We start from the raw sequence: 25,104 nt of genomic DNA, 5'->3' as shown, positions 1-25,104 counted from the left end.
TTTTATCTTGGAAGTGAAGATATTGCACCTCATTCATTAAAATCAATTTTTTTTACATACAATTGTATTATAAAGCTAATCCCAGGAGCAAAATCCATACACTCTAGTCAATTGAATTCCAAACATTGATGAACCATGATACTAAATTCCAACACTGCATATGGGAGTTTAACTTTTTAGTTTGAATTCACTAACATAATTAAATTGTGGCAATTCAAACAGAGATACTTTCCATTACTAAAGTTAATAAGGCATAAAGAAGTGTTAGAACAAAGCATGAATCTAAGCATATGTATATGAGAATCTCTGATAAGTCAAAGAAAAAGAAAATGTAATCTCCATGTTTCTGTTTATAGAAGAGTTTACTCCAAGCCTTAGAAATATACTGACTCTCCCCTGCATGGAATTTGTTATAAAATACCAACATTGATTTCTCTATGAACCTTATGAAAATGTGCCTTACTCATTTTTAGTTGCACCTATTTTCATTAGAGTAAAGTCACTGCAGTGTAAAAAAGTCTGATGATGTTTCAAATCACAGAGGCCCTGGAGCAAGAATGACTCCAGTCTTAATGGTCCTCAGTCTGCATTGTCCCTCCTCTAACCCTCCACTGCCTGGCATTCTCCTGACTAGTGAACTAGAGCTCTGAGCACTTGTGTCACTTTGGGATTCAAGAGGAAGAGAAGATAGAGGTGGTACAAAACTGATGGAAGAAAAAAGTTAAGGAAGAAGGAAAGTATTTGCTAGTTAAAGCTCAGATCCATCCCTTCCCTTCCCCTTCTTTGTTCTATAAGATTGACTCCTGCAACTACATTCCTTGGGTTTCTTTCTCACTGGCTTCCAATCCACTTGGTCAATGGGAGACTGACTGGAGGGCAAAAGGAAGAAAGAGTCCAGATGATTTCATCTCCTTTTTTTCTCAACCGGTTGTGTACAAGGGTCATCTCAAGCAGTAACTACATTTGCTTCATAATTTCAAACTCCCGATAGGCAGTGACCGCCATAATCCTACTTTCTGGTAGAGAACCCCTGTTCTGGAGTATTTCCACTTTCTCTCTGGGTCTCTCCAACCAAAGGGGCAGTAGTGGCTGCCTGCTGCTGCTAACTTCTTGGTTGTCTCACCATCTTCTGTTTGACTTCTGAGCTCTTCCATCATCTGTACAACCAATAGCCTGCAAGAAATTCCTTCTCTCTGAAAGTCCTAAAGTGACTTTTGTATTCCTGACTGGACTATGACTAGAGAGGGGAGAATGAGTCATTTTTTAATTTATTTTTTTCTGGGTAACCAGGGTTACTGCCATCATGGGTGTGGAAGGAGACAGGGGAAACAGAACAAGAAAAGGAGCAAATATTTGTTGAGCATCTTTGGTGTACACGTGCTTTATTATCATTTAATCTTCACAGATGAGGGAACTGGACCTTAGAGAGGTTAGGTATTTACTGAGATCATATTGGTAATACATGATTGAACAGGAATTTGAACTCAGGATGGATTCCAAAGCTTTTCCACTGGAGGATGTTTCCTCTCTAGCAAACATAAGGTTACATTACATTCAAGAATAGTTCTTGAAGGGTTGAAGGGACTTTATCTGTAATACTCTTTTTTACTACTTTTAAAAATAGTAAATGTCAAATAACCCAAGATCTGAGTTACTGCCATGGTCACAGCCGATTTAGATGTAGTTAGCAATTACTGTGCACCAAAACTGAAGTTTTACGTCTTTAAAGATTGCCTTGTGTCTCAACCTACAGACTGCCAGGCCTTGGGATGGCTGAGAAACATTCTTGAAGACCAAAGGTGTTCATTGTGAACATCTATTATCTTGGAGTTGTTTTTATGGAATTCGGGGGCCTTGGTTTGGAAAAATAGAATTTATTCAGGACTTTTTAATCCTCCTTCAAAGGTTTATCAACACTTATGTTTTGCATAGATGTCCCCAGTACCAAAAAAATGCTGCTGGGTAGAAAGGATGACAGGGATTCATTTTTCTGTGCTCTCATCCACTTACACGATGTTACCCAAAATGTGTTTACTCCCAAATCTTCCTCGCTTTTGAGATATAGACATGTATATCCTACTGTTTTCTGGATCTATTTGAATATCCTCATCCAAGTTTGATTCAACATGTCCTAAACTCACTGTATTTCCCTGAATATCAGGCTCTCCCTTCTATATTCCTGATTTATTTCAGTACACAGCCGCCTGTCCCCAACTGACTGCCCCAGCCAATCATCCTAAGCCCCACCTCCTTCCTCAGGCTCCACATACAATCAGGTACCAAATCCTATTAAAATCAACTTTCTAAGTCTCTCTCAAATCTATTGTTATTTATTCATTTATTCAATATTTGATTGCCAGATGCCACAGTACTGGGGATACTGAAATGAACCAGATGGGCCAAAGGAGACGCTACCTGTCTAACTCTTTATATGTTCCTTTTCATAAAGGCCTCTCACTTGGATCACAACAGTAATCTCTTTACTGTTTGGGTCATCTCTCTCCATCTTGTTCCCCACCCATCTTTATTACAGCCCCCAGAATTAATTTTATAAAACTGAAATACTAGGTCACCTGCTTCCTTAAAATCTTTCAGTAACTACACATAGCCTTCAACGCAGCCTAAATGCCTTGTGAGGGCATATGGGGCACATCACGTCTGGTTCTTCCAGCCTTTACCGATGATGCTTCAGACTTAACACACCCACTCCTCCCATGAACTCTTTCAGCCTCCAGCATCTATGTAAGTTATTCTCACTGCTTATAATACCCTTCCCCATCTCATACCTTTATTTAAGCTCACTCATCTTTCAAAGCCCAATAAAGAAGACATTCCTTCTCTGGAATCTGTTCTCTGAGTCCAACCCATGGCTCCTTCCTCGTGATTCCTGTTCTCAGTTCCCACAACACCCAGCACATACTTTTATCATAGTATCACAGCACTTATCAGACTACTAGGTAAATGCACTGTCTCTTCCATTCTGCTCTGACTTCCCTGAGGGCAGGGAGAGGCTTGGGTTCACTTTGCGTTTCCCATGCCAGGCCCTAAATTTGGCACGCAGTAGACCCTCAGCACACACAAGAATGGAAAAATATGTATTGTGCAACTGTGAAGTAATACACAATCTAACATCGTGACTCTCAAAATGAAAGCACATTTTTTACTATTTGCAAACTCCTATTTTTACTTCTCCATTCGTAAGGATAAAAATAGATTCTGCGTTTGCACACCCAGCTATTAGTGAGATTATCCCGTTTTCTTCAGCTCATACTATTTTCTTCAGCTATGTCTATAAACCACATGACAAAGACTGAAGTTTTGCACATGGCCAGAGGACTCCAGTCAGCAGGAGTTAATCTAGTAACTGAGATCTCCAAAAGCAATTCTCCAGATTTGACTTTTATCAGTAAAATATATCAAGTGTGGTCTGTAATACTTTTACAAAACTGTAGACGTATACAACCACCATCTCTACACTACACTGTACAGGACCCCAGTGCAAACAGAGACTTAATTCATGAAAGGGTCCTGCTTTTCTCAGAATAGTGTTTTCCTTACAGTAGGATTACAACTGAACAAAAAAAGTATTTGCATTTTATACAGGTCACTGGAAGTTCAGAGTTAACGAATGAGCGACTCTATACACCTGTCAAAGAGGAGATCCCACTGAAGGAGACAAACTTCTTGGATTTGCCTCTTGGATAATTTGATAGTTTAAAGATGGGCTTAAAACCACAGCGTGGGAACCATACCATTCCTCATCTTCCATGCACCAGGATGAAAATAGAGCAATTTGTTCACAAAGTACTTCTTACTGCTGGAATTCTGAGTTAGTCCCGCTAGCGGCACTGGAAGCATTCAGGCAGCTTTAAGCTGAGAAATACATCGAGGTGGTGCAAATATTATAAAGGCTAGAGTTTTGCCCATACTAAGATAAATTTCCTGTTATCTATTGACATGTAATAACAGAGGTTGCTTACACAGGATTACTCTAGCTTGCAGCTCCAAGCTAAATGAGTTTTGGGGAAATACTCCAGAGACATTGGTTTGGGATTTCGTAGGAGGCCTCTATTCCAGTGGTGACAAGAGTGGTATTTTTGGCATACTCTTCTCCAGCTAGATCTGCCCAGAGAGTATTAAATACTCAGGGTATTTTAATACCTAAAAGTATTAAAGACTGACTCCCTAGAAACTCTTATTAGAAAAATTAAAGACCATGCTCAGTGTCATGTCAAAGAGTGCCAGGAGTGCATGACCACCATGCGCTGCCGGGCTGCGGTGCTGGTGTCATATCAGAAACAGGAGACCGCTGCTTCTGCTTTTTCAGACTCTTTATTGCCAACAGTTTAAAGTGGTCAACATAAAAAAAATTGATAATAAATACTGCTCTTTGGGCTGTAATAAATAAAAAGTTTATTAACAAGGAATGCACTTCTCCAGCCACAAGTGTCTTCAAAAATTAACAAAAAAAAATTATATATGGCCATAGTTCACAGTTAAGCAGCCAAAAGCTGCTCTGATTACAGCCTTTAAACAACATGGGAGTGTCCTCCCTTCTCCCTCCCCTTCAGGAAGTATATTCACAGCTCCAAGTCCTCTGTCTGAAAAGCTCTCAACAGAGAGAAGTTAAGAGTCAATGCACCTTTCTGCGAAATTATCTGAAAACCTTTTAAAACAGGTATGTCAAGGAAAACTGCATTCGGGTTCACTCTCAGATTGTCCGAAGTCAAGAACTGTAGGCCTCGGCCTGCTCTGGTCCCACCAAGTCCAGCAGGCCACAGAGGGACTATTTTCGTACCACCACCTGTCCGTCTGCTTCAACATGCTGTAGATCATTCTACTGGCTTCCCTGTAGATCTCACAGTGGAAAAGAGGAGTCCCATAGGGTCCATTCAAATAGTCTTTCAGTTACATCTCTGTAAGAGCATGTTCAGAGCATATTCCATTCGATTTTTTAATTCTGATGAACAGCCAGACATCAGCAGAGTTGTCAGTCTGAACGTTGTAGATATTCTGTCTTCATTGATATAAGTGAGAAGGTATTCTTCATTTTGGCTACAGATGATGATTTTCGTATGATCGTGGTAGAAATTCACCTTTAAAAAGTAGACATAGATATTAGATCCCTCTAAATAGTCAAGAATTAGAAGAGTTTTGTCGATAATTAAATTGGCTAGGTAAAAATCGTTTTTTAGGACCATATACTTTTCCTAAAGGGTGCATTTACCTGAAACGTGCCATCATTGAAGAGCATCATTAAGGCCTTATCAGACTTTAGCCACTGAAGGAGGTAGAGCCGAGGTCTTCGAATATCAGTAACACTAGGCAGATCGCCACCCTAGAAGAGATTGGGAGAGTTAGTGCCTATAACCACTCTGTGGCGTGCACTCAGTTCTTCTAAGCAAGCACCAGCATGGCCTAGAGATTCCTGGCCCCACTGCCCAGAGATTCTGATTCGGTAGATCAAGGGTAGGACATGAGAGGCTGCACTTGTAACAAGCTTCGAGGCTACCCAGATGCTACTGATCTGTGGACTACACTTCAAACATCACTGCTTAAGCGTCATGGTACTTACATCCATGAGGTTCTCCTCCATGTAATGAGAGAAGTATTTCAGCACCGTCACTTGACTAATGAATTGTTCAGGGGCATCTGTTGCCGAGAAAACAGAGCATTGGCCAAGCTCCGCGTAGTAGTGAACTGTTCTAAAAACCAGAAATGGTAGGGAGAGAAGAAAAAAAAAAAAAGCAGTTAGTCACTGTTTTCAGATTTCCTTAGGGCAAGACTAAAGAACTGATGGGGCTGGGGCTTCTTTAATTGAATATACTTACTTTTTGTCTGGAAGGAGGCTCATGTGAGCACCGTTGTTAAACAGGACACCTACGGTGTGGTCTGAGAGCTGGTACCCAAAGCCGTATTTGTTAGAGTAATCGACCCATTTGGTGACCCACTGAAAGGAGGTGCTCAGCTGCTCTCTGGGAATGCAGTCAGCTTCTGGCATGTTTTCTAGACATCCTCGAAGGACTCTTGCCACTGTGTCCGCGACACTTCCCATGGTACTGTCCTCAAGGCCTGAAAAGTCAGAGAAAGTTATTAAACAATTAACAACAAAACCTTAGGCTGTAGTAGATGCTAAGTCTCCTTCCACCACTTTTAAGGACACAGGACTTAAAGTTACTGTGATTGATTGTCTAATTTTGCTTCTTCTATTAAATTAGGCCACAAAACAAACTGACTTCTGTTACCTAGTATTGAGCACTGGCATTTAGGGTGTCGTTATTTAAAATGCGATTGACAGCAACTTACATTCACTGCTACTGCTGCAGCTGCCAAGAGTTCCTCTGACTATCATCCGAATAGCATCTCCAATCTGCTGCTTGCTTTCTACTGCGGGTGCTCCAGACCTGGCAACTGTAGTGGTAGGTGGCTGGGGTTCCTAGAAAAGAGAAGAGCCAGGCAATAGTTAAGCATTAACGTAATAGTTAACAGTTAACCATGAGGTTGAGAATTCTAGTTTAAGATGAGATTCTGGCTATTACTAGGAAACCTTATGACACATGCCAGGTAAAAGAGATTTTGGTAACTCAACAGCATGTGTGGTTAAACTAAGAGATAAAAATCTTTTCCTTTTCAAGGGTTGGAAGAAAAGCTTTAAGTAAATACTTCATGATCTGAGTGATAATTAACAAAGAACGGAAATGATATAAAGTGTTTATAACTATTTTCTTGTTTCCAGCATACCTCATCTGTCCTATGTTTGCTGGGTTGCTGAGTTATTGAAGTCTTTTTCAGATCATGCCTGAGCTTGTAAATGTCTTCATCTTCTTTAGACACTCTATCTGTAAATCAAGGAGAGAATTATGAGCATTTTTCTATCCTAACAAGGTAGGAACAGAGCTAGCCATATTTCCTCCTTTTGCATTAATAACTAACTTAAGAGCATCCAAAGCAAAATGAGCATTTTTAATCTTTGCCATCAGCTGCAATTATGCAAGAAGCACACACTTTAATGTATGGAAAGCAAAAAGCTATCAACCATGATTTGCAGTGTGGGTTTAACATGCTATAAAAAGCTTAATAGCATACAAACATACAGGGCAAATTATATTACTATGAAAGCCTCTTTTAACTAACGTATCCACTTTACATATAATATTAGATACAGAAGAGCAGACAAAGTCTTAACAACTTACTATGTGTGTCAATATATCTTGCTTTGTCTTTTTTGCCACCAAAAAGAGCAGCAGCTGCTTTCTTAAAGAAATTCTTAGCTGGACTTGACAAGTGGAAATCTGGAACCGTATGACAACAGCTAGAAGAGAGTCTGTCTGGAGTGAAGCCCTGTGAAGTATAAGAAAAGACTTTCAGCAACCTGCTGAGTAACTGGGATCAAGAGCATGTAATAAAAAGATGCAAAAAAATGTACCAACCTGCAAAAAAAATTCATGCCGAATGATGTCATCCAAACTGGGACGATCCTCTGGATTTTTGGACAACATGCTGGCTATTAAGTGCTTAGCAGGAGCCACCAATGAGGAGGGCATTGTATACCTTGCTTCTCTTATGCACCTGTACGTTTCCTTCAGATTTGTAGTTTCAAATGGTGGTCTTCCTAGTAACATTGTATACCTGTGTGCAAGGAAATGCTTCTTTAGTAATTGGTCAGAAAGCAACCCTTTCTGAGTGTTAAAATCTACATCCAAATTTGCTTTTAATATTTTGGTGCATTTACTTACATTACACAGCCTAAGGCCCAAATGTCTGATTCACAGCCGTGTCCTTGTTTGTTGAGGACTTCCGGAGAAAGATAATTTGGGGTACCACATATCGTTCTGGAAAAACAAAATATGAAGATCTCATTAGGAACTATTCTACTGCTTAAACTTAGCTCTCTGGATAAACCCTTAAAGGCACTATGTTGAATTTCTCTTTGAAAGCATTTGACTTTTGATTTTGGGCATGTGAACAACTGGCTTCTGACCAAGCGACTTGGTAATTTTTTTTAATGCACGTACAGTTTTTTTTTTCAGCCACATGACAAAGTGTTTTAAGCCAACTGAGACCAGGTACAGCATGAAATTTTTATACATTTCAGGCAAATGTAAGACAGATCTGTTTCATAATGAACTTACAGGCGTAAGGGACTCTGCTTGGTCCACAGTGGCACTGAATAAGTGTTTCCTTAAATTAATACTGTAGTAGTTCATAGATTTTAGTGTCAACTGATCTCTGAAACATTAATTGGGAAATAAAAGAGGCGTATTTGAGCTCCACTAAACCCTAGTGGAATGTATCTTTCTGACTCTTACCTCCTTCTGTGTTCCAGGGGTTCCAGCCGAGCTGCCAAACCAAAGTCCCCGACTTTTAGTTCCATGGCTTCATTAATGAAGAAGTTCCCTAGTGGTAAGCAAAACAAAATCTGAGTTCCCTCGAAAAGGTACTCTAACCAAGTACACACACATCCACTCAAGAGGCAGGGATTCAGTCACTTAATTCCAAAAGGCAGGGATTCAGTCACTTAATTCCAAAGCAAGGTTGCATTGGCTAGATCCCAATTAAGAACATCAGATAAAAAAGGGGGAGAGAGAGAAGACAAGAACATCCCTCTCTGACACAAAAGCCAGGGTTTGGAGTAAAAGGCTTACCTAGTTTGAGATCTCTGTGCAAGATTTCTTGTTCATGAAGGTACTTCAGTCCAGACACAATCTGCCTGAGGTAGTATCGGACTTCTGGTTCTGTCAACACCTTCCTCGCTTTCAAGATATGAGCCATGGACTGGGAAGAGAAGGAGGAAAAAAGAGAATCTGTCAAACAAAGTTACCAAAATCAGTGGTTTCCTTGTCATGAAAGTTAATGCTGCGCTATAATCATTACCTCCGAACTCAATCCCCAGATAAAGTGCAATCTGAATGCCATGTCAGTCTAGGGGAAGTAAGCTCACTCAAATAGGAGTTAACACTTACCCTTCTACTGCAGTATTCCAAGAGAATGTAAATGTTTTCTTTGTCCTCAAAGTAGTGGTAAAACTGCACTACGTGCTTATGATGCAGAATTCTGTGAAGCTCGATTTCTTTGTCGATCTAAGAGAAAAGCAAGCAAGATCAGTCTCATTAGCCTCACTCACCTCTGAAAAGCCAGTTGCTTACACATGCAGAAGACATTTTCCTAACAGGGAAGGGCCATCCCTGCACACAAAGAAAATACTTTACTCAACAGTCATACACACCTTTTCCCTTTGATGAGGTTTAGCTACTCTGCTGTGAGGAATAATTTTTGCAGCATAGACTTTGTTGTTCGTCAAATCTGTCATCTCGTAACATTTTGCAAAGCCACCCTAAAAGGAAACAAAGCCGACGTGGAATTGAGTATGGCAAGAACATGGACGGCAGATTTTTTTTTTAATGTGAAATAAAAGCAAAACTATGGGAGAGGAAGGGTGGACGGAAGGATGCGGTCTACTTTTTAAAAGCTCCTTCACGAAGGGAAAAACATTCCTGAAAACAGTAGGTTGTAACAGTGCCCCTTCTCTCTTTACAAAGGGGAGCTTTCTGGAGAGTGTCGGGAGTGGGGAGATGAGAAATAAGGTCCGAAGAGACTTGTCAAGAAAATTCTCCGGGGGGAGGGAGGCAGCCAGGTCTGGTGTAGAAAGCCCTCGCTTCTGGCTTCAAGATCAATGTCTCTGCGCTGCGGGAGGCAGGCAGAGCCGCGGCTAAGGATGTGAAGCCGATCCCGGCGCTGTCAGCACACAAAAGCCAGAGGAGGGCAGGTAAGCAGCCCACGTCGGGCGGCGGGATCGGATCCCCGAGAAACCGAGAAGCAGCGGGCGCGGGGACTCGGGGTCCGGCCCGGCCCGGGGGACGCCCGGGCAGATCTCCCTCCCGCCTGGCAACCGGCGCCCGCCGCTCGTCACCTTTCCCAGCACTTTGCCGCGGCAGTAGCGCTTCCCCGTCGTGGGGTCGACGATAATCCGCGAGATCTCGGCCCCCGAGTGCGAGTGATGGTGATGGTGGTGCGGGGCCGCCGGCTGCACCTGCCCCTGGGGCTGCGGCGGCTGCGGCTCCTCGAGGGGCGGCTGTGGCCGCTTCTTCTTCGAGTCCCCGCCGCAACCCTTGCCCAGCGCCTGCTCGCACATCTTAGTGCCGGCGGCCGGCTGGTAGGTGATAGTCCGCAAGAGCTCCATGGTCGCCTCGCCGCCCGGCACCGCCAGCTGCCACCTCCGAGATGCGGACACGCGTCCGAGCCGGCCCTTGCCTTTGAGTCCCCGCCGCCGCCAACCTCCCGCGCCCGACGCCTTCGTCCACTTGTGCGAGTGCGAAGGCCAGCCCAAGTCTTATATACGGGCTGGGAGCGGGCGGAGAATCGAAACGGGATACGACGTCACGGCGACGCCCCGCCCCCCGGCCGCCCGAGCGCGGGGCCGAGTGGGAGGTCGCGTTGGGCGTTCGGCGTCCAGTCTCCGAGCGGCGCGCTGACGGGGGCGGCAGGGTCAGCGCGCCGGCTGTGGGGAGCGCTCACCGCGACCGCAGTCTTGGAACCCTCAGAGCTTCTGGGTTTAAAATAGCAACTCGAGGGCCCGCGCCGGGCCCCTCCCCAGCCGCCCGGTGGCCGGGCGCTTCGGTAATCGCAGGTCCCCTCCCCCGCACCGCCCTTCGCGACCGCCCACCACCTGACGCCTCGGGTGTCAGGGTGGGAGTGTGCCCGGGGTCCGCGGCACCGGCTCCTGAGGCCTCCGATTCCAGGGCCTCTGGAGGGCTTGCGTGCTGCCTGCGCGCTCTTACCCCGCTAGCTCTCGTCTGGAGCGGGCACCGCGGGGAGGCCGTGCGGGTAAAAGGCAGGGTTTGCAGAGCAGGGTGTTCGAACTCACCGCCGCTTTCCAGTGAGGCGGACTGTGGCCACGGCCGAGCGGCCGGCGGTGGCTGAGTCCCACTGAGGCCCGGGTAACCTCTGCCCATCACCTTAGAGTGGACCTTTGTCGGAGGCAGGCCCTTAACCTTGGAGAGGGAGGCCGGTGCCCTGCGAAGGCTTAGCCTTCGGGTTGCCCGAAAACTGGGAGGCAAAGGCGCCATCTCGTGGAATGTTCTGGAAGCGCAAGTAGCCGTCCTAGTGGGCAGCGGTTAAGGACTAGGTGGGCCTTCTTTGACAGTAAGTGGTGTTAAAAGCGCTCCTGGTGCTTATTATGGTTTTACACTCAGAGTCATCTATCACTTTGCTGGTCAGTCCTTTGAAGTGGAGGTTATTGGTAGCACGAGGGAGGAGCATAGCCAGGTAAGCTGAAACGTGGCTTTGTTTCCTATTTCCACATTTTACAATTAAGATTTATTAACCAAGAAACACTATTTTTTTTTACTCTAATGACAATAGTGCACTTGTGTGCGCAGCACCATTTTGAAATACCTTATTTTATTCTACATCAGTTCTGAGTGGGAAATAGTTATTCTCATTCTACGGATGAGGAAACTGAGGTTGAAAGAATGTAATACTTAGTAGATCGTCCAGGTTATGTAAATTAGCAATAGACAAATTTTTTAATCTAAGATGTGGTAAACAGTTTTTTTGATGCTAACTTCCAACGCCATTTAAAATACCAGATTAATAATCTTCTCGAAGGTACTTAGAAAAAGGGTTGACTCCAGTCCGCCATTAAGTTTAGATATGCATAGTTTCAGTTACACATTTTCAAAGACATTCTGTCTCAAATACTTCCAAGGCAATGTAGTAGGGAGTTTTGTTGTCATTACAAAGTGAAAAGGGAAAGTCTTCTGTGTCTCTTCCTTTTTGATTCTGTAAACAGTTCAGGGCAAGCCCAGGCATGCTTCTCGTAAGTGAAAATAGACTTTACCCTAGGCTTATCAGGGCTGGAATAAAGGATGGGCCTAGGGGTGGAAATGAAGAATTACCTAATCCTACTCTTCATAAACCTAGGAGTGACCTTTGCTCCCCAGATTTATGCACTTATTTACTAGCCTATAGTAGGCTTGCTGGTTAAGAAAATATCTAAATTTCCAGAGCTAATTGTGCACATGTCTTAGTTGATAGTGAACTTTTAAAACTACGTTTGTTAATGACTTTCTGAGATAAAAGGACCATGAATAGTCATGGTATTTTTCATTATTTCCATTCTTTATCATTACTATTGTACATGTCTTTACTGCAACATTTGATAGACTGTTGAACATTCCATGGGAAATTCAGGTCTATCCTCCGAAACATTTGAGCAGTTAGTAAAATATTAACATGTATATGTGTTACAGGGTCTTCTGTCCAACTGTGAGAATCTGATTTTTTGGATTTTGGTGCCATCATGTGGACGATAACCAAAATTATTGTTCCTAGAACAAAAAAAGGCAACAGATGTACTTTCCAATGGGGATAAATATTTAATTACAAAATATTTGTTTGTAGTTCTGTAGATTTAATGGAATTACGAGTAAAGTCCCAATAGGATTTTTAGTGAAACTTGACCAGCTGGTTGTAAAGTTTATACGAAAGTGTTAGTGATCGAACATAACAGTCACTTTCAAGAAGAATTAGAAAGGAAGTCTTTCTCTACTAGCTATCATGACTTGTAAGGAAGGCATAGCAATTAGGAAAGTTGGTTCCTCTCACAGGGATGGAATGACCAATGAAATAGAATAAAGAGCATAGGAATAGATCCTCATATGTAGGGAACTTTGACATATGGCAGAGGAAGGGGGTGATAGATCAGTGAGGAAAGGAAAGACTTAAGTAAGTGGAACTAGAAACAAATGGTTTTACCATATTAAAAAATGAAATTCATATCTCTCACTGTTAGTTTTCTAGGGCTGCTCTAACAGAATACTACATATCAGGACTTAAACAACAGAAATTAATTTTCTCACAGTTGCGGACGCTGGAAGTCGAGGACCAAGGTTGGGCAGGCTTGGTTTCTCCTGCGACGTCTGTCTTTGACTTGCAGATCATGGGAGGACACAGAAGATGGTGTTCCTTCCTTATGTGAGAGAGCAGCCCTGGTGTCCCCTTGTAGGCCAAATTTCTTATTATAAGGACAGCAGTTAGATTGGCCTGGAACTCACCCAAATAACTGCATTTAACCTCTTTAAAGGCCTTGTCTCTGAATACAGTCACATGCTGAGGTACTGGGGTTAGGGCTTAAAGATACGAATTTTGAGGGGAAACAATTCAGTCCATAGCACACACCATGTACATAAAATCTACTTCAGATGAAGTAAGGACTTAAAGAATAATAACAAGACAACATATCAGTAGGAAATACAGGCAACCAATGTTCTGAGCATAGGCTAGGGAAAGATTTTTTTTTATTGCAATAGAGTTGACATATAACATTGTATTAGTTTTACAGGTACAGTATAATGATTTGATATTCATATATATTGTGGAATGGCTAACACAGTTTACATCACCACACATAGTTGTGAATTTTTTCTGGTGATAAGAAATTTTAAGATCTGCTTGCTCAGCAATATTCAGATATAAATATTGTATTTTTAACTAGAGTCATTATGCTGTACGTTACATCCCTAGAACTCACTTATCTTATAATAGGAAGTTTGTACCTTTTGACCCCCTTTACCCATTTTGCCTGCCTCCCCTCACTTCTGTCAACCACCAGTCTGTTCTCTGTATCTATGAGTTCTTTTTTTTTTTAGATTCCACATACAAATGGGAATATATAGTATTTGTCTTTTTCTGTCTGACTTACTTCACTTAACATAATTGCCTCAAGGTCCATCCATGTTGTTTGGAATGGCAGAATTTCCTTCTGTTTTATGGATGAATTATATTCCATTGTGTATATATGTGTATATATATGTACATACACACACACACAGATGTATGTATGTATGTATGTATATCACATTTTCTTTATCCATTCCTCTGTTGGTGGACTGTTAGGTTGTTTGCATACCTTGGCTGTCATGAATAATGCTTCCACGAACGTGAGAATACAGATAGCTCTTCAAGACTAAGAGTTTATTTCCTTTGGCTATATACCCAAAAGTGGAATTACTGGATCATTTGGTAGTTCTATTTTTAATTTTTGGAGGAATCTTCATTCTGTTTTCCATAGTGATTGTGACAATTTATATTCCCGCCAACAGTGCATAAAGTTTCCCTTTTCTCCACATCCTCGCTAACGCTTGTTTGTCTTTTTGATAATAGCCATTCTAAACAGGTGTGAGACGGTAACTCACTGTGGTTTGGGTTTGACTTTCCCTGGTGATTAGTGATGTTGAGCATCTTTTCATGTACCTATTGTTCATTTGTATGTCTTCTGTGGGAGATGTCTATTCAAGTATTCTGCTCATTTTTAATTGGATTGTCTCTTTACTGTTGAGTTGTATAAGTTCTTTATATATTTTGCACACTAATCTCTTTTTAGATACATGATTTGAAAATATTTTCTCTCATTCTGTAGGTTGCCTTTTCATTTTGTTGATGATTTCCTTTATTGTGCAGAAGCTTTTTAGTTTGGTGTGGTCCCACTTGTTTATTTTTGCTTTTGTTGACTTTGCTTCTGTTGTCAAATCCAAAAAAATCATTGCCAAGACCAACATCAGGGAGCTTATTCCCATGTTTTATTCTAGGATTTTTATGGTTTCTGATCTTACATTAATTAACTGTCTATCTTTAATCAGTTTTGAGTTGATTTTTGTATATGGTATAAGTGTATCATGTATTGTGTATGGTCCAGTTTCATTGTTTTGCATGTGGTTGTTCAGTTTTCCAGCAGCATTACTGGAGAGACCATCCTTTATACATATCCAAAAATATATTCTGGGGAAAGGATAGTCTCTTTAAAAAAAGAACAGATTTCTTAACATGGGAAACCCATTAACTCTAGAAAAAGAAATTGATAAATTTTGCTAAATTAAAATTAAGAAATTTTATTCATCAGAAGACACTTTAAAGTAAAAAGACAGGTTATAAATTGGTAGAGATATTTGCATACTTATGACCAACAACGAATTAGCACAAGAATATATAGAGCTCTTACAAATTGGTAAGAAAAATGACCCCACAGAAAGATGAGTGAAAGACGTAAATAAGCATTTCATAGAAAAGGAAATACTGATAGTCAATAAATAAGATGAGAGTCTCATTAATGATCAGGGAAATACAAATCAAGACCATGTAAATTCATTCAATAGGTAAAAATTAGGAAGCCTTAAACTATCAAGTGATGGGAAGAATGTCAATCAACAACTTGCTTCGACGGTTTTGCTGGGAGAGAAAGTTGATCGTTTGTACACCTTGCAACCCAGCAAGAGACGTGCTTGCACGTATGCACCAGGAGACATAAACAAGCATAGCCATGGCAGCACTTGTAGTGGTAGCGAAAAAAACTGAACACAAAACGAATGCCCATAAGATAGAAGGATGGATAAGCAAATCGTGGTACATACACGTGATGGATGTTATGTGAAAATCAGTGAATTACGGATATCCACATCAGTATGAATAAATTTTAATGTTGAGTTTTTAAAAAGGCAAATTAAAAGTTACTCTTTTTATAAAATTCAAGAACTAAATATCTTGTTTACAGATACATATGTATTGGTTTAAAATACTATTTTTTAAAAAACTTGGAAACGTTAAACACAACATTTAAGATAATCATTACCTTGTATGAGTGAGGTGAGGGATATAAGAGAGGGAAGGAATATGCAGGTCTAGAAAAGTTATTGTCAATGACTCAGTTTTTAAATTGGATTGTGGGAACACTCAAAGGGGCATGCATGCCTGGGGAAACCAATGATAATTGTGTCATGAGCCAAGGTGTATGATTAGTCCAATCATGAGTACCTTAAATCCAGGTTAAAAAAATAAACTTTTCTGACCAGCGTGATGACTTAGACTTCATAATGAAGTGAGACAATGAGAAGAACATTTTGATACCTGAGTACATTGCCAAGAGTCTGCAGAGCTAGGCTGGGCATGTTAAGTCTGCAGTGAAGTATCCTGGGCATCTAAGGTTTCAGTCTAGAAGGTGAAAAGAACCCCAACCTCATTTTATATTCACCACAACATATGTAATTGGATATTTAAATTTAATATCTAACTTTTTGAAAAGCAACTTAATGAACATAAAAGAAAAAGTTACATTAGGATTTAAATCTAAATATTAAGTATGTTAAATATCTTTTATGTTACTTTCATTTTGACATACTGGCATTTTGTAAGTGGACAAAGCTGTGGCAAATCATGCCAGTAATCTTTGATGAAGGTTAATATTGTACATTTATCAAAATATTTTACCAAAACTTTTATTTATTTATCTGCCTGTCTACGTACCTACCTACCTATCCATCTATCTATTTTCTGGATATGGTAATAACAGTATTTGAGAGCAACTCTCCTTCCCCCTCCATTTACTGCTGCACAAATCAAAACGACTGATTGATTCCAGTGGACTTACATCTCCCTCTACTGGTACAAGATGATAATGCTAATCAGTGTTAAAGTTTTTAAGGTTGTTTGAAAGCTGTTCCTGTAAGTTATACCCACCATGTCATTGCGTAGTGTAGGAGCAACATAAGAAGTAGTCTCACTTTTGAACCTATCTTAAATGGAACAATTATTTTCTAAAGTCAGTTTATTTAAAATTTTATAAGTAAAAAACAAGTTATTAAGTGACTATAACACAAAAGCAAGCAAAAGATGTTTTAGCTTTTCCTCATTCTTGGAAGTGAAAACCTTTTGTCTCATTGACATCTTGAAAATAATTTTTTAAAGAACATCTTTCTCTCTTCCCTTTTTGAATTCTTACAGTTTGTTTATCTTCTACACATATACTTCTGAATTTCTTGCTCATTTAAAACATTTTTTTCTTCTTCTGGTTCTGTTGCGATATTATTGACATATAGTACTGTATAGGTTTAAGGTGTGCAGTGTGATGATTTCACTTACATACATCATGAAATGATTATTTCAGTAAGTTTAGTGAATATCCATCATCTCATACAGATACAAAATTAAAGAAATAGAAAAAAGTATTTTTCCTTGTGATGAGAACTCTTGGGACTTACTCTTTAACAACTTTCATATATAACTTACAACAGTGTTAATTATATTTATTATGTTATACATTACATCCCTACTAATTTATCTCATTACTGGAAGTTTGAACCTTTTGACTGCCTTCGTGCAATTCCCTTCGCCCCACGTGCTACCTCTGGTAACCACAAATCTGATCACTTTTTCTGAGTTTGTTTGCATATTTGTCTTATTTTTGAAGTAAAATTAACTCACAACACTATATTAGTTCTTATTATACAACATAGTGTATACATACCTGTTACACAACATATTTCCTTACATTTCAAAATGATCGCCACCATAATCTAGTTACAATCTGTCACCATACAAAGATATTACCTAGTTATTGACTATATTTTCCACACGGTACATTTTGTACCCGTAATTCATTTACTTTGCAAATGAAAGTTTGTACTTCTTAAGCTCAATCATCTATTTCTTTCTGACCCTCATCCCCAGTCTGGCAACCATGTGTTTGTTCTCTATCTATAACTCTATTTCTGTTTAGTTATGTTTGTTCATTTGTTTTGTTGTTTAGATTCCACATAGAAGTGAAATCATACAGTCTTTGTCTTTCTCTGTCTGACTTCTTTCACTGAGCATAACACCTTCTAGGTGCATCCATGTTGTCACAAATGGCAAGATTTCATTCTTTTTTATTCCATTGAGTATATATGTATATGTCTCTATATATGTATATCAATGTAGTGTATATCTGTATGTATATGTATACAGACACGCACACACACCCCACATCTTTCTTTATCCATTCATCTATTGATGGGCACTTAGGTTGCTTCCATATCTTGGCTAATGTAAACAATGCTGCAGTGACATAGGGGTGCATAAATCTTTTCTAGTTGGTATTTTCATTTTCTTTGGATAAGTACCTAGGAGTGGAATTGCTCAATTGTATGGTAGTTCTATCTTTTTGAGGAACCTCTATACTGTTTTCCATCATGACTGCATCAGTTTACATTCCCAGAAGTGCAAGAAGGTTCCCTTTTCTCCATATCCTTGCCAACATTTGTTACTTTTCTTTTTGATAATATCTGTTCTGGCAGATGTGAAGTGGCATCTCATTGTGGTTTTGATTTGCATTTCCCTGATGGTTAGTAATGTTGAGCATCTTTTCATGTGCCTGTTGGCCATCTGTTTGTCTTCTTTGGGAAAATGTCTGTTCAGATCTGTCCATTTTTTAATCTTTTTTTTTTGATGTTGAGTTGTGTGAGTTCTTTGTATATTTTAGATATTAACTCTTTATCAAATACTTCATTGCAAATATCTTCTCTCATTCAGTAATTGATCTTTTTGTTTTGTCAATAGTTTCCTTCTCTGTGCAAAAGTTTTTAGTTTCACGTAGTTCTGTTTATTTTGCTTTTTTTCCCTTGCCTGAAGAGACATATCCAAAAAATATTACTAAGACCAATGTCAGAAAGCATACTGCCTTTGTTTTCTTCTGGAAGTTTAATGGTTCCAGGTCTTAAATTTAAGTCTTTAACCCAGCTTGAGTTTATTTTTGTGCATGTTGTGAGAGTGGTCCAGTTTTATTCTTTTGTATGTGGCAGTCCAGTTTTCCCAAAACCACTTATGGAAGAAGCTGTCTTTTCCCCATTGTATATTCTTGCCTCCTCTGTCATAGATTAATTGTCCATATAAGCATGGGTCAATTTCTGGGCTCTCTATTCTGTTCCATTGATATATGTGTGTGTTTGTGCCAGTACCATCCTGTTCTGATGACTGTAGCTTTGTAGTGTAGCTTGAAATTAAGGAGTATAATACCTCCAGCTTTGTTCTTCTTTCTCAAGGTTGTTTTAGCTATTCGAGGCCTTTGTGTTCCTGTACAAATTTTAGAGTTATTTATTCTAGTTCCATGGAAAAATGCGCTTGGTATTTTGATAGAGATTGCACTGAATCTGTATATTGCCTTGGGGAGTATGGTCATTCTAACAGTATTAATTCTTCCAGTCCATGAACACAGTATATCTTTCCATCTGTTTGTGTCTTCTTCATTTTCTTTCATCAATGTCTTATAGTTTTCAGAGTACAGGTCTTTTACCTCCATAGGTAGATTTATTCCTAGGTATTTTATTCTTTTTGATGCAATTGTAAATGGAATTGTTTTCTTAATTTCTCTTTCTCATAGTTCATTTTTAGTGTATAGAAATGCAGCATACTTCTGTATATTAATTTTGTATCCTACAACTTTACCAAATTCATTGATGACTACTAGTAGTTTTTTGGTGGTGTCTTTAGGAGATTTTCTATATATGGTATCACATTGTCTGCAATGATCCATCATTGGACAGATTATCCAGGCAGAAAGTCAATAAGGAAACACTGGCCTTAAATGACATGCTAGACCGAATATACTCAATAGATATATAGAATATTCCATCCAAAAGGAGAATACACATTCTTTTCAAATACACATGGAACCTTCTCCATGATAGATTGCATGCTAGGCCATAAAATAAGTCAATAAGTTTAAGAAAATTGAAATCACACGAAGCATCTTTTGCACCCATGATACTGTAAGACCAGAACTCAACTACAAAAAACAAACAAGCAAACAAAAAAAACCTTCAAAAAACCCCCACAAACTCATGGAGGCTAAACAGTATGCTACTAAACAACCAGTGGATTAGTGAAGTGATCAAAGAAGATATCAAAAAAAATACCTGGATGAAAATGAAAACACAGTTATCCAAAATCCATGGGACACAGCAAAAGCAGTCCTAAGAGAGAAGTTTATAATGATACAATTCCTCAGGAAACAAGAAAAATCTTGAATAAACTATCTAATCTTACACCTAAAGGAATTAGACCCCTAACTCAGTGAATCTGCAAGAGTCACTACTTCTTTTGCTTTTTCGAAGAGACCAGGCTGATGTCTTGTAAAATGTCTGTTTTCTGAACTTGTTTTATTTTGTACTGGTGGTTTCATTTGATTTATTCCTTTGTCTGAATTTCCTTGAAACTTGAAGTTAGAGATGCAGACTGATTTAGATTGCTGTTGAGCATGTTTTAGTAAGAATACATCCTAGAGAACACTGTATACCCACTACGGCGTCCCATTAGGAGGCACGCGGCGTCCCACAATCCTAATTGTCACTTTCCTCTCTGGTTAGGGTGGTGGCAGCTAGATCTCACCATTATAAAGATGCAGGGAATCTGCAGGCAATATTGGAAAATTTGTCCATCAGCCATTCTCCTAATGAATTGATCCCACTTTGATGATTCTTGATAGGACCAGTTATATAATTTTTAGTTGCAGAATGGCAATTTTCTGGTACTGTCCATTCTTTCTACATTTATTCATAGATATTCTATACAAAAAAATTTTTTTGCTTGTCACCAGATGTGCAGGGATGGGACAGGGGGAATTGGATGAAGGTGTTAAAAAGGTACAAACTTCCAGTGATAAGATAAATAAGTAGGGATGTAATATACAACATGATAACTATAGTTAACCCTGCTGCATGATATACAGGAAAGTTAAGAGAGTAGATCTAAGAATTCACATCTCAAGGAAATTTTTTTCTCTTGTATCCATCCATATGATGAATATTAATTTAACTTATTGTGGTAATCATTTCACAATATATATAAATCAGAGCATTATGCTGTGCCTCTTAAGCAAGCTTGCACTGTGCTGTATGTCAGTTACATTCCAATAAAACTGTAAAAAAAACTTATTAACTGGGGTCATATTGTTATCCTCAACTACAAGAAGAATAAATTAATGCATCCACTCTTATTATCAATTTTCAGAATAAGGATTTGGTGTAATAGTCACCTCCAGTGTGGGCAGGAAAGTTTCTGTTTCTATGTTTACTTTTTTTAAAATATTGTAGTCTTGTGAATTTTTACATGTTATAAGTGTATTAATCAATTATATTCACTTTCTTTTAATGCTGGCCCATTCAGAAAACAGAGATAGGAAATAACATTTTAAAATCAGGGGTTTAAATTAACATTTGTCAATTCAAGTTTGGATTATTTGGACTATCGAGTTTTATTTAATTTTTTTTTATTTTATACTCATCTCTTAAAATGAAAATTTTATAGTGACATAACTGTTTATTTGTTTCAGGTGTATAATACACATAAAATGACTTCCAGATAATATCAATGTTACCATTAATAATAAAACCACTGAATTTGAAGCTCTTTTTGACCTTAGAATATAACCTTCCAAAGGTTTTCAGCAAGAATATGATATTCTAGAATGATCTAAAGTAATCCTTTTCACTGTCTGATTATGTTAAGTTTTAATAGGTAGTATCTTTCCTTTTAAAATATTTTCAATTTTAGGGCTACTTTTTTTTGAACGTGTAAAACATTTACATGATTCAAAAATCAAAATTACATAAAAGTAAGCTCCAAGAAGCCATACTTTCATTTCTGTTCACTTAATACTGTTTATGCCACAGCCCCCATCCCTACCTGGTTGGTATTTTCATTAGAGTTGGGTTTACCTTCCAGAATTTCCTCCTGAAAATATAAGCAGATATGTTGGTCTATCTGTATCTACCTACCTACTTATCTGTCTGTATGCACACATGTTATATTCATATGTAAATACTTCTGTCTCTTCCTCTTTCTCACACAGAATGTAACCTACGCAGTCATCACTCTGAATCTGCACGAGGTTCATTGAATCACCAGAGGTTAGGCAGACAGAAGAGCCTACTAGAAGGTTCTGGTTTTGCCTTTCTTTTTTTCTCAGGCTGAAACTTGTTGGAGAAATACCTACACACAAAAAATTTATAGATTTTATTGTCATGCTGACTGTGAAGTGAAAATTTCTAGTTAAATGTGAGATCTTCCTGTTGAGACATCTGCTTGGTGAAAACACTAAAAGAGGTCAACAGGTTTCTGAGTCATCCACCTGGATGTGATAATTGGATTTGTGAGAATGTTGTCAGTTCTTCAAGAAAAAATATAGAGAAAGTAACCAGTAACTTATTTTGTAGGCTACTCAATTCAAACGAGGTTATGCACATACTGGAATGTTTCAAAGGGTACTGAGGACATAGATAGTTTCAAGGAAATCAGTTTATAAGTTCCCAGCTGTTACGTGGACTCTTCCCTAGAACATCTGTCTGCGAATACCCCCACCTGTTGCTTCTCCTCTCCCAGCTTCTCTTTCAGAACTGCCCTTCTCCTGTTCACAGTAGGAGGCATGCCTCTCATCTTTGCATCTGGACTTTTATCCATCTAGCCAGAACTTTACTCTTGGGCATTTCTTCCAGGTGTAAATGTTACTGAACCACATTCATTTGCCTGACATGCAGTGAGCCAAGTGCGGAGACACCAAGATTTGAAGCCGGAAAGTGTTCATGAGGCTGCCAAGTGAGAAGACAGGAGAACAAGTCCGAGGTCCTCCTCCCCAAAGGTGAGAGGCTTGGGATAATTATAGGATAGAGAAGCAGAGTGGTCTTGGGCATGGAGAAATGTGATTGGAGGTAGGGAAAAGGTGAGGTAATGAATATTTTGTGCCAGCGTATCTGAGTTACATGCTGCTTCTTGGAAATCATGATCAGAAAATGGTGGTGTTAGCATGATCTGAGGCTGGAGTTTTTGGCCCTCTAACAGCAGAAGATTATTCATGGGACACTCATGCAGGTCCAGTTGGAGGGTTGGTGGGCCCAACCAGCCTTAACCCGTTAGCTCTCGAACTGGACCAGAGCTGACTCCAAGTTCCTGAAAAACATTTTAAGCAATCATTACCACAGTGATCCATGCATCAGAGGTGTTATCCATGAAGAGCTGTTAAAGAGGTCTTGTAATATATTGTCTGTATTGTCTATGTGAAGCTTGGAGGATATGCGACTTGCAGGAACGATTAAAGTGAGCTTCAGCAGTGAAAGCAGGTTTATTAAGCAAGTTATAGTCTAAGGGATATAATTGATGACTGCCCTCAGTTTCATTAAACACCTCTGGAACCCCTGAAACAAAGGGGAAATCTGAGGCTGCAGAGCTTCTGCAGGAAGCTTCCTCCCAGAGGCAAAGCTGCAGCAAGGCTTCATTCTTCATCATTTCTCTTCTGTTCTTTCCCTTTTTTCTTTCTTTCTTTTTTCTCTCCCAAGACTTAGAATTTACAAACGAGATGGTTGTCACAGAACAGTTATTAACACATTTATTTGAGTTTGAACACTAAGTCAGTTTTCTGATTGATTGGTTTGGCAGTGAAGACTGGCAATTAAATTACATAGTGAAGTTTTCCACAAACTGAAGGTGTAGCTCCATAGTTTTGGCAAAAATGTATGTAAGCTGCACATATAATATTCACTGCTGTAAATATTTTATTCCTTGTGACCCTTAATCTTATGAAAAATTTACATATCAACTTAAAAATGTGTAAGGTGGTACATAATTTTCAGAATTATTTTATTAAGGAGTACATGAATCAAAACATCTGAAGTGCTGGGAGTTAGAGGACCTGAAGAGACAGAAAAAGACCACAGAAAGTCAGGAGCCAAGGAGGAGAACCAGAAGAGAAGATTGAGGAGACTCCAATCCAGGAGGTAAGTATGAAGGCAAAAAAAGAGGGGTAATGAGAAGTGCCAGATGTCGCAGAAAAATCAAGGAGAATAATAATGAGAGATGAGTCTCTGTGAGGGCAGTTTCTACAGATGGGCAGAGTTAGCAGTCTGTTTAGATCATTCAAAAAGTTGGGCAGTGATGATGAGGAAAATGGGATATTATTTATAATACTATTTGCCAGATCATTTGGGTTAATATAGCTTTTGTAACTGAAAGAGCAATTTAGGATGTTGGATGGTGAAGCCTGTTTGAAGGAATATAATGCAGGGCGCAGGGGGCACAGGGGAAGGAACTTGGTTTCAGAACAAAGAAGACAGCTCTTCCTCTAAAACTGGCAGGAATGAGTGGAGAGCTCTGGAGACAGCTAGGGAGGAGGTCAGAGCCTCCACCTCCAGGCAATGATCTCAGGAAAGTAGGAAGTGAAGACCTGTGCTGAAAGTAGCAGTGTGGGTGGAGAGCAGAGGAGTCAAAAGATTGCTTGCAAGATATGCCAAGAAATCCGTGATAGAGGAGGAGGAGAGAGGTCCATTTTAGGGTTGTTGCCCATTGTCTTTTTCTTACAAGTTTTTAACATGTAATTTTATCAATACTGCCCCCTTTAAGGTTTCTTTATTTTTCAAATTTCCTACAATGAACAAACAGTAAATATTTGTTTTTCAAAATAAAGTATTAAAAATTAAAGATCAAGGAAGGTGCAGATAAACAGTGTCATCTTATATCAAACTAGAAAGCTTCTCTGCACAGCAAAGGAAATCATCAACAAAATAAGGGAACATATGGAAATGAAGATAATATTTGCCCACCATTTGTCTGATAAGGCATTGATATCCAAAATATACAAGGAACTCATATAACTCAATAGCAAATAATAATAACCCAATTAAAAATGGCAAAGTGCTTGAATAGATGTTTTTTCCAAAGACGACATACAGTTGGCCAACGGGTACATGAAAAGGTGCTAAACATCACTAATCATCAGGGAAATCCAAATCACAACCACAGTGAGATATCACCTCACACCTATTAGGATGTCTGTTATAAGAAGGACAAGAGATACCAAATGCTGGGAAAGATGTGGAGAAAAAGGAGTCCTTGTATACTCTTGGTGGGAATGTCTGGTACAGTCACTATGGAAAACAGTATGGAGGTTCCTCAAGAAATTAAACATAGAACTACCATACAATCCAGCAATCTCACTTCAGGGTGTATATCCAAAGGAAACACAATCAGAATCTCGAAGTAATATGTGTTTTCCTACGTTCATTGCAACATTATTCATAACAGACAAGATATGGAAACCGCCTGTGTCCATCAATGATAAGTGAAAGAAATGTGACATATGTAGACAATGGAATATTATTCAAATGTCTTAAAATAAGAAGGAAATCCTGTTATTTTCTACAACATGGATTAACCTGAAGGGCATTATGCTAATTTAAATGTCAGACAAAGACAAATACTGCTTGGTATCACTTATATGTGAAATCTAACAAGAACAACAAACTCATGGAA

At 39.3% G+C, this 25,104-nt stretch overlaps 2 protein-coding genes across 8 annotated transcripts in view; one reads left to right on the top strand and one right to left on the bottom strand.

Moving 5' to 3' along the window:
- Positions 1-4,313: 4,313 nt before the first annotated feature.
- On the bottom strand, positions 4,314-10,411 carry PLK2 (polo like kinase 2). The gene is made up of 14 exons (XM_015240732.3): positions 9,911-10,411; positions 9,227-9,334; positions 8,964-9,080; positions 8,646-8,775; positions 8,310-8,397; positions 7,737-7,832; positions 7,431-7,629; positions 7,194-7,341; positions 6,742-6,839; positions 6,307-6,436; positions 5,832-6,072; positions 5,576-5,705; positions 5,228-5,338; positions 4,314-5,096 (listed from the first exon to the last, which is right to left on the bottom strand). The coding sequence occupies exons 1-14, from the start codon at positions 10,178-10,180 to the stop codon at positions 4,905-4,907; spliced, it is 2,058 nt and encodes a 685-aa protein (XP_015096218.2). The 5' UTR covers positions 10,181-10,411; the 3' UTR covers positions 4,314-4,904.
- A 21-nt stretch (positions 10,412-10,432) lies between these two features.
- Positions 10,433-25,104, top strand: part of GAPT (GRB2 binding adaptor protein, transmembrane) — a 30,501-nt gene continuing 15,829 nt past the window's right edge. For 3 of the 7 annotated variants that reach the window (XM_072958647.1, XM_031675827.2, XM_031675811.2), the window contains exons 1-3: positions 10,433-10,617; positions 22,299-22,441; positions 23,445-23,573. The gene's annotated coding sequence lies outside the window, so the exon portion shown is untranslated. Of the gene's footprint in view, positions 10,618-22,298; positions 22,442-23,444; positions 23,574-25,104 lie in introns of those variants that run through there. The other 4 variants (XR_012071459.1, XR_012071461.1, XR_012071460.1 and 1 more) reach the window with 4 other exon arrangements.

This window comes from Vicugna pacos, chromosome 3 (assembly GCF_048564905.1).
Source record: "Vicugna pacos chromosome 3, VicPac4, whole genome shotgun sequence".
NCBI classification, from domain to species: Eukaryota; Metazoa; Chordata; class Mammalia; order Artiodactyla; family Camelidae; genus Vicugna; species Vicugna pacos.
Note: the sequence above shows the minus strand (reverse complement) of the source record. Positions and strands in the feature narration are given on the sequence as shown.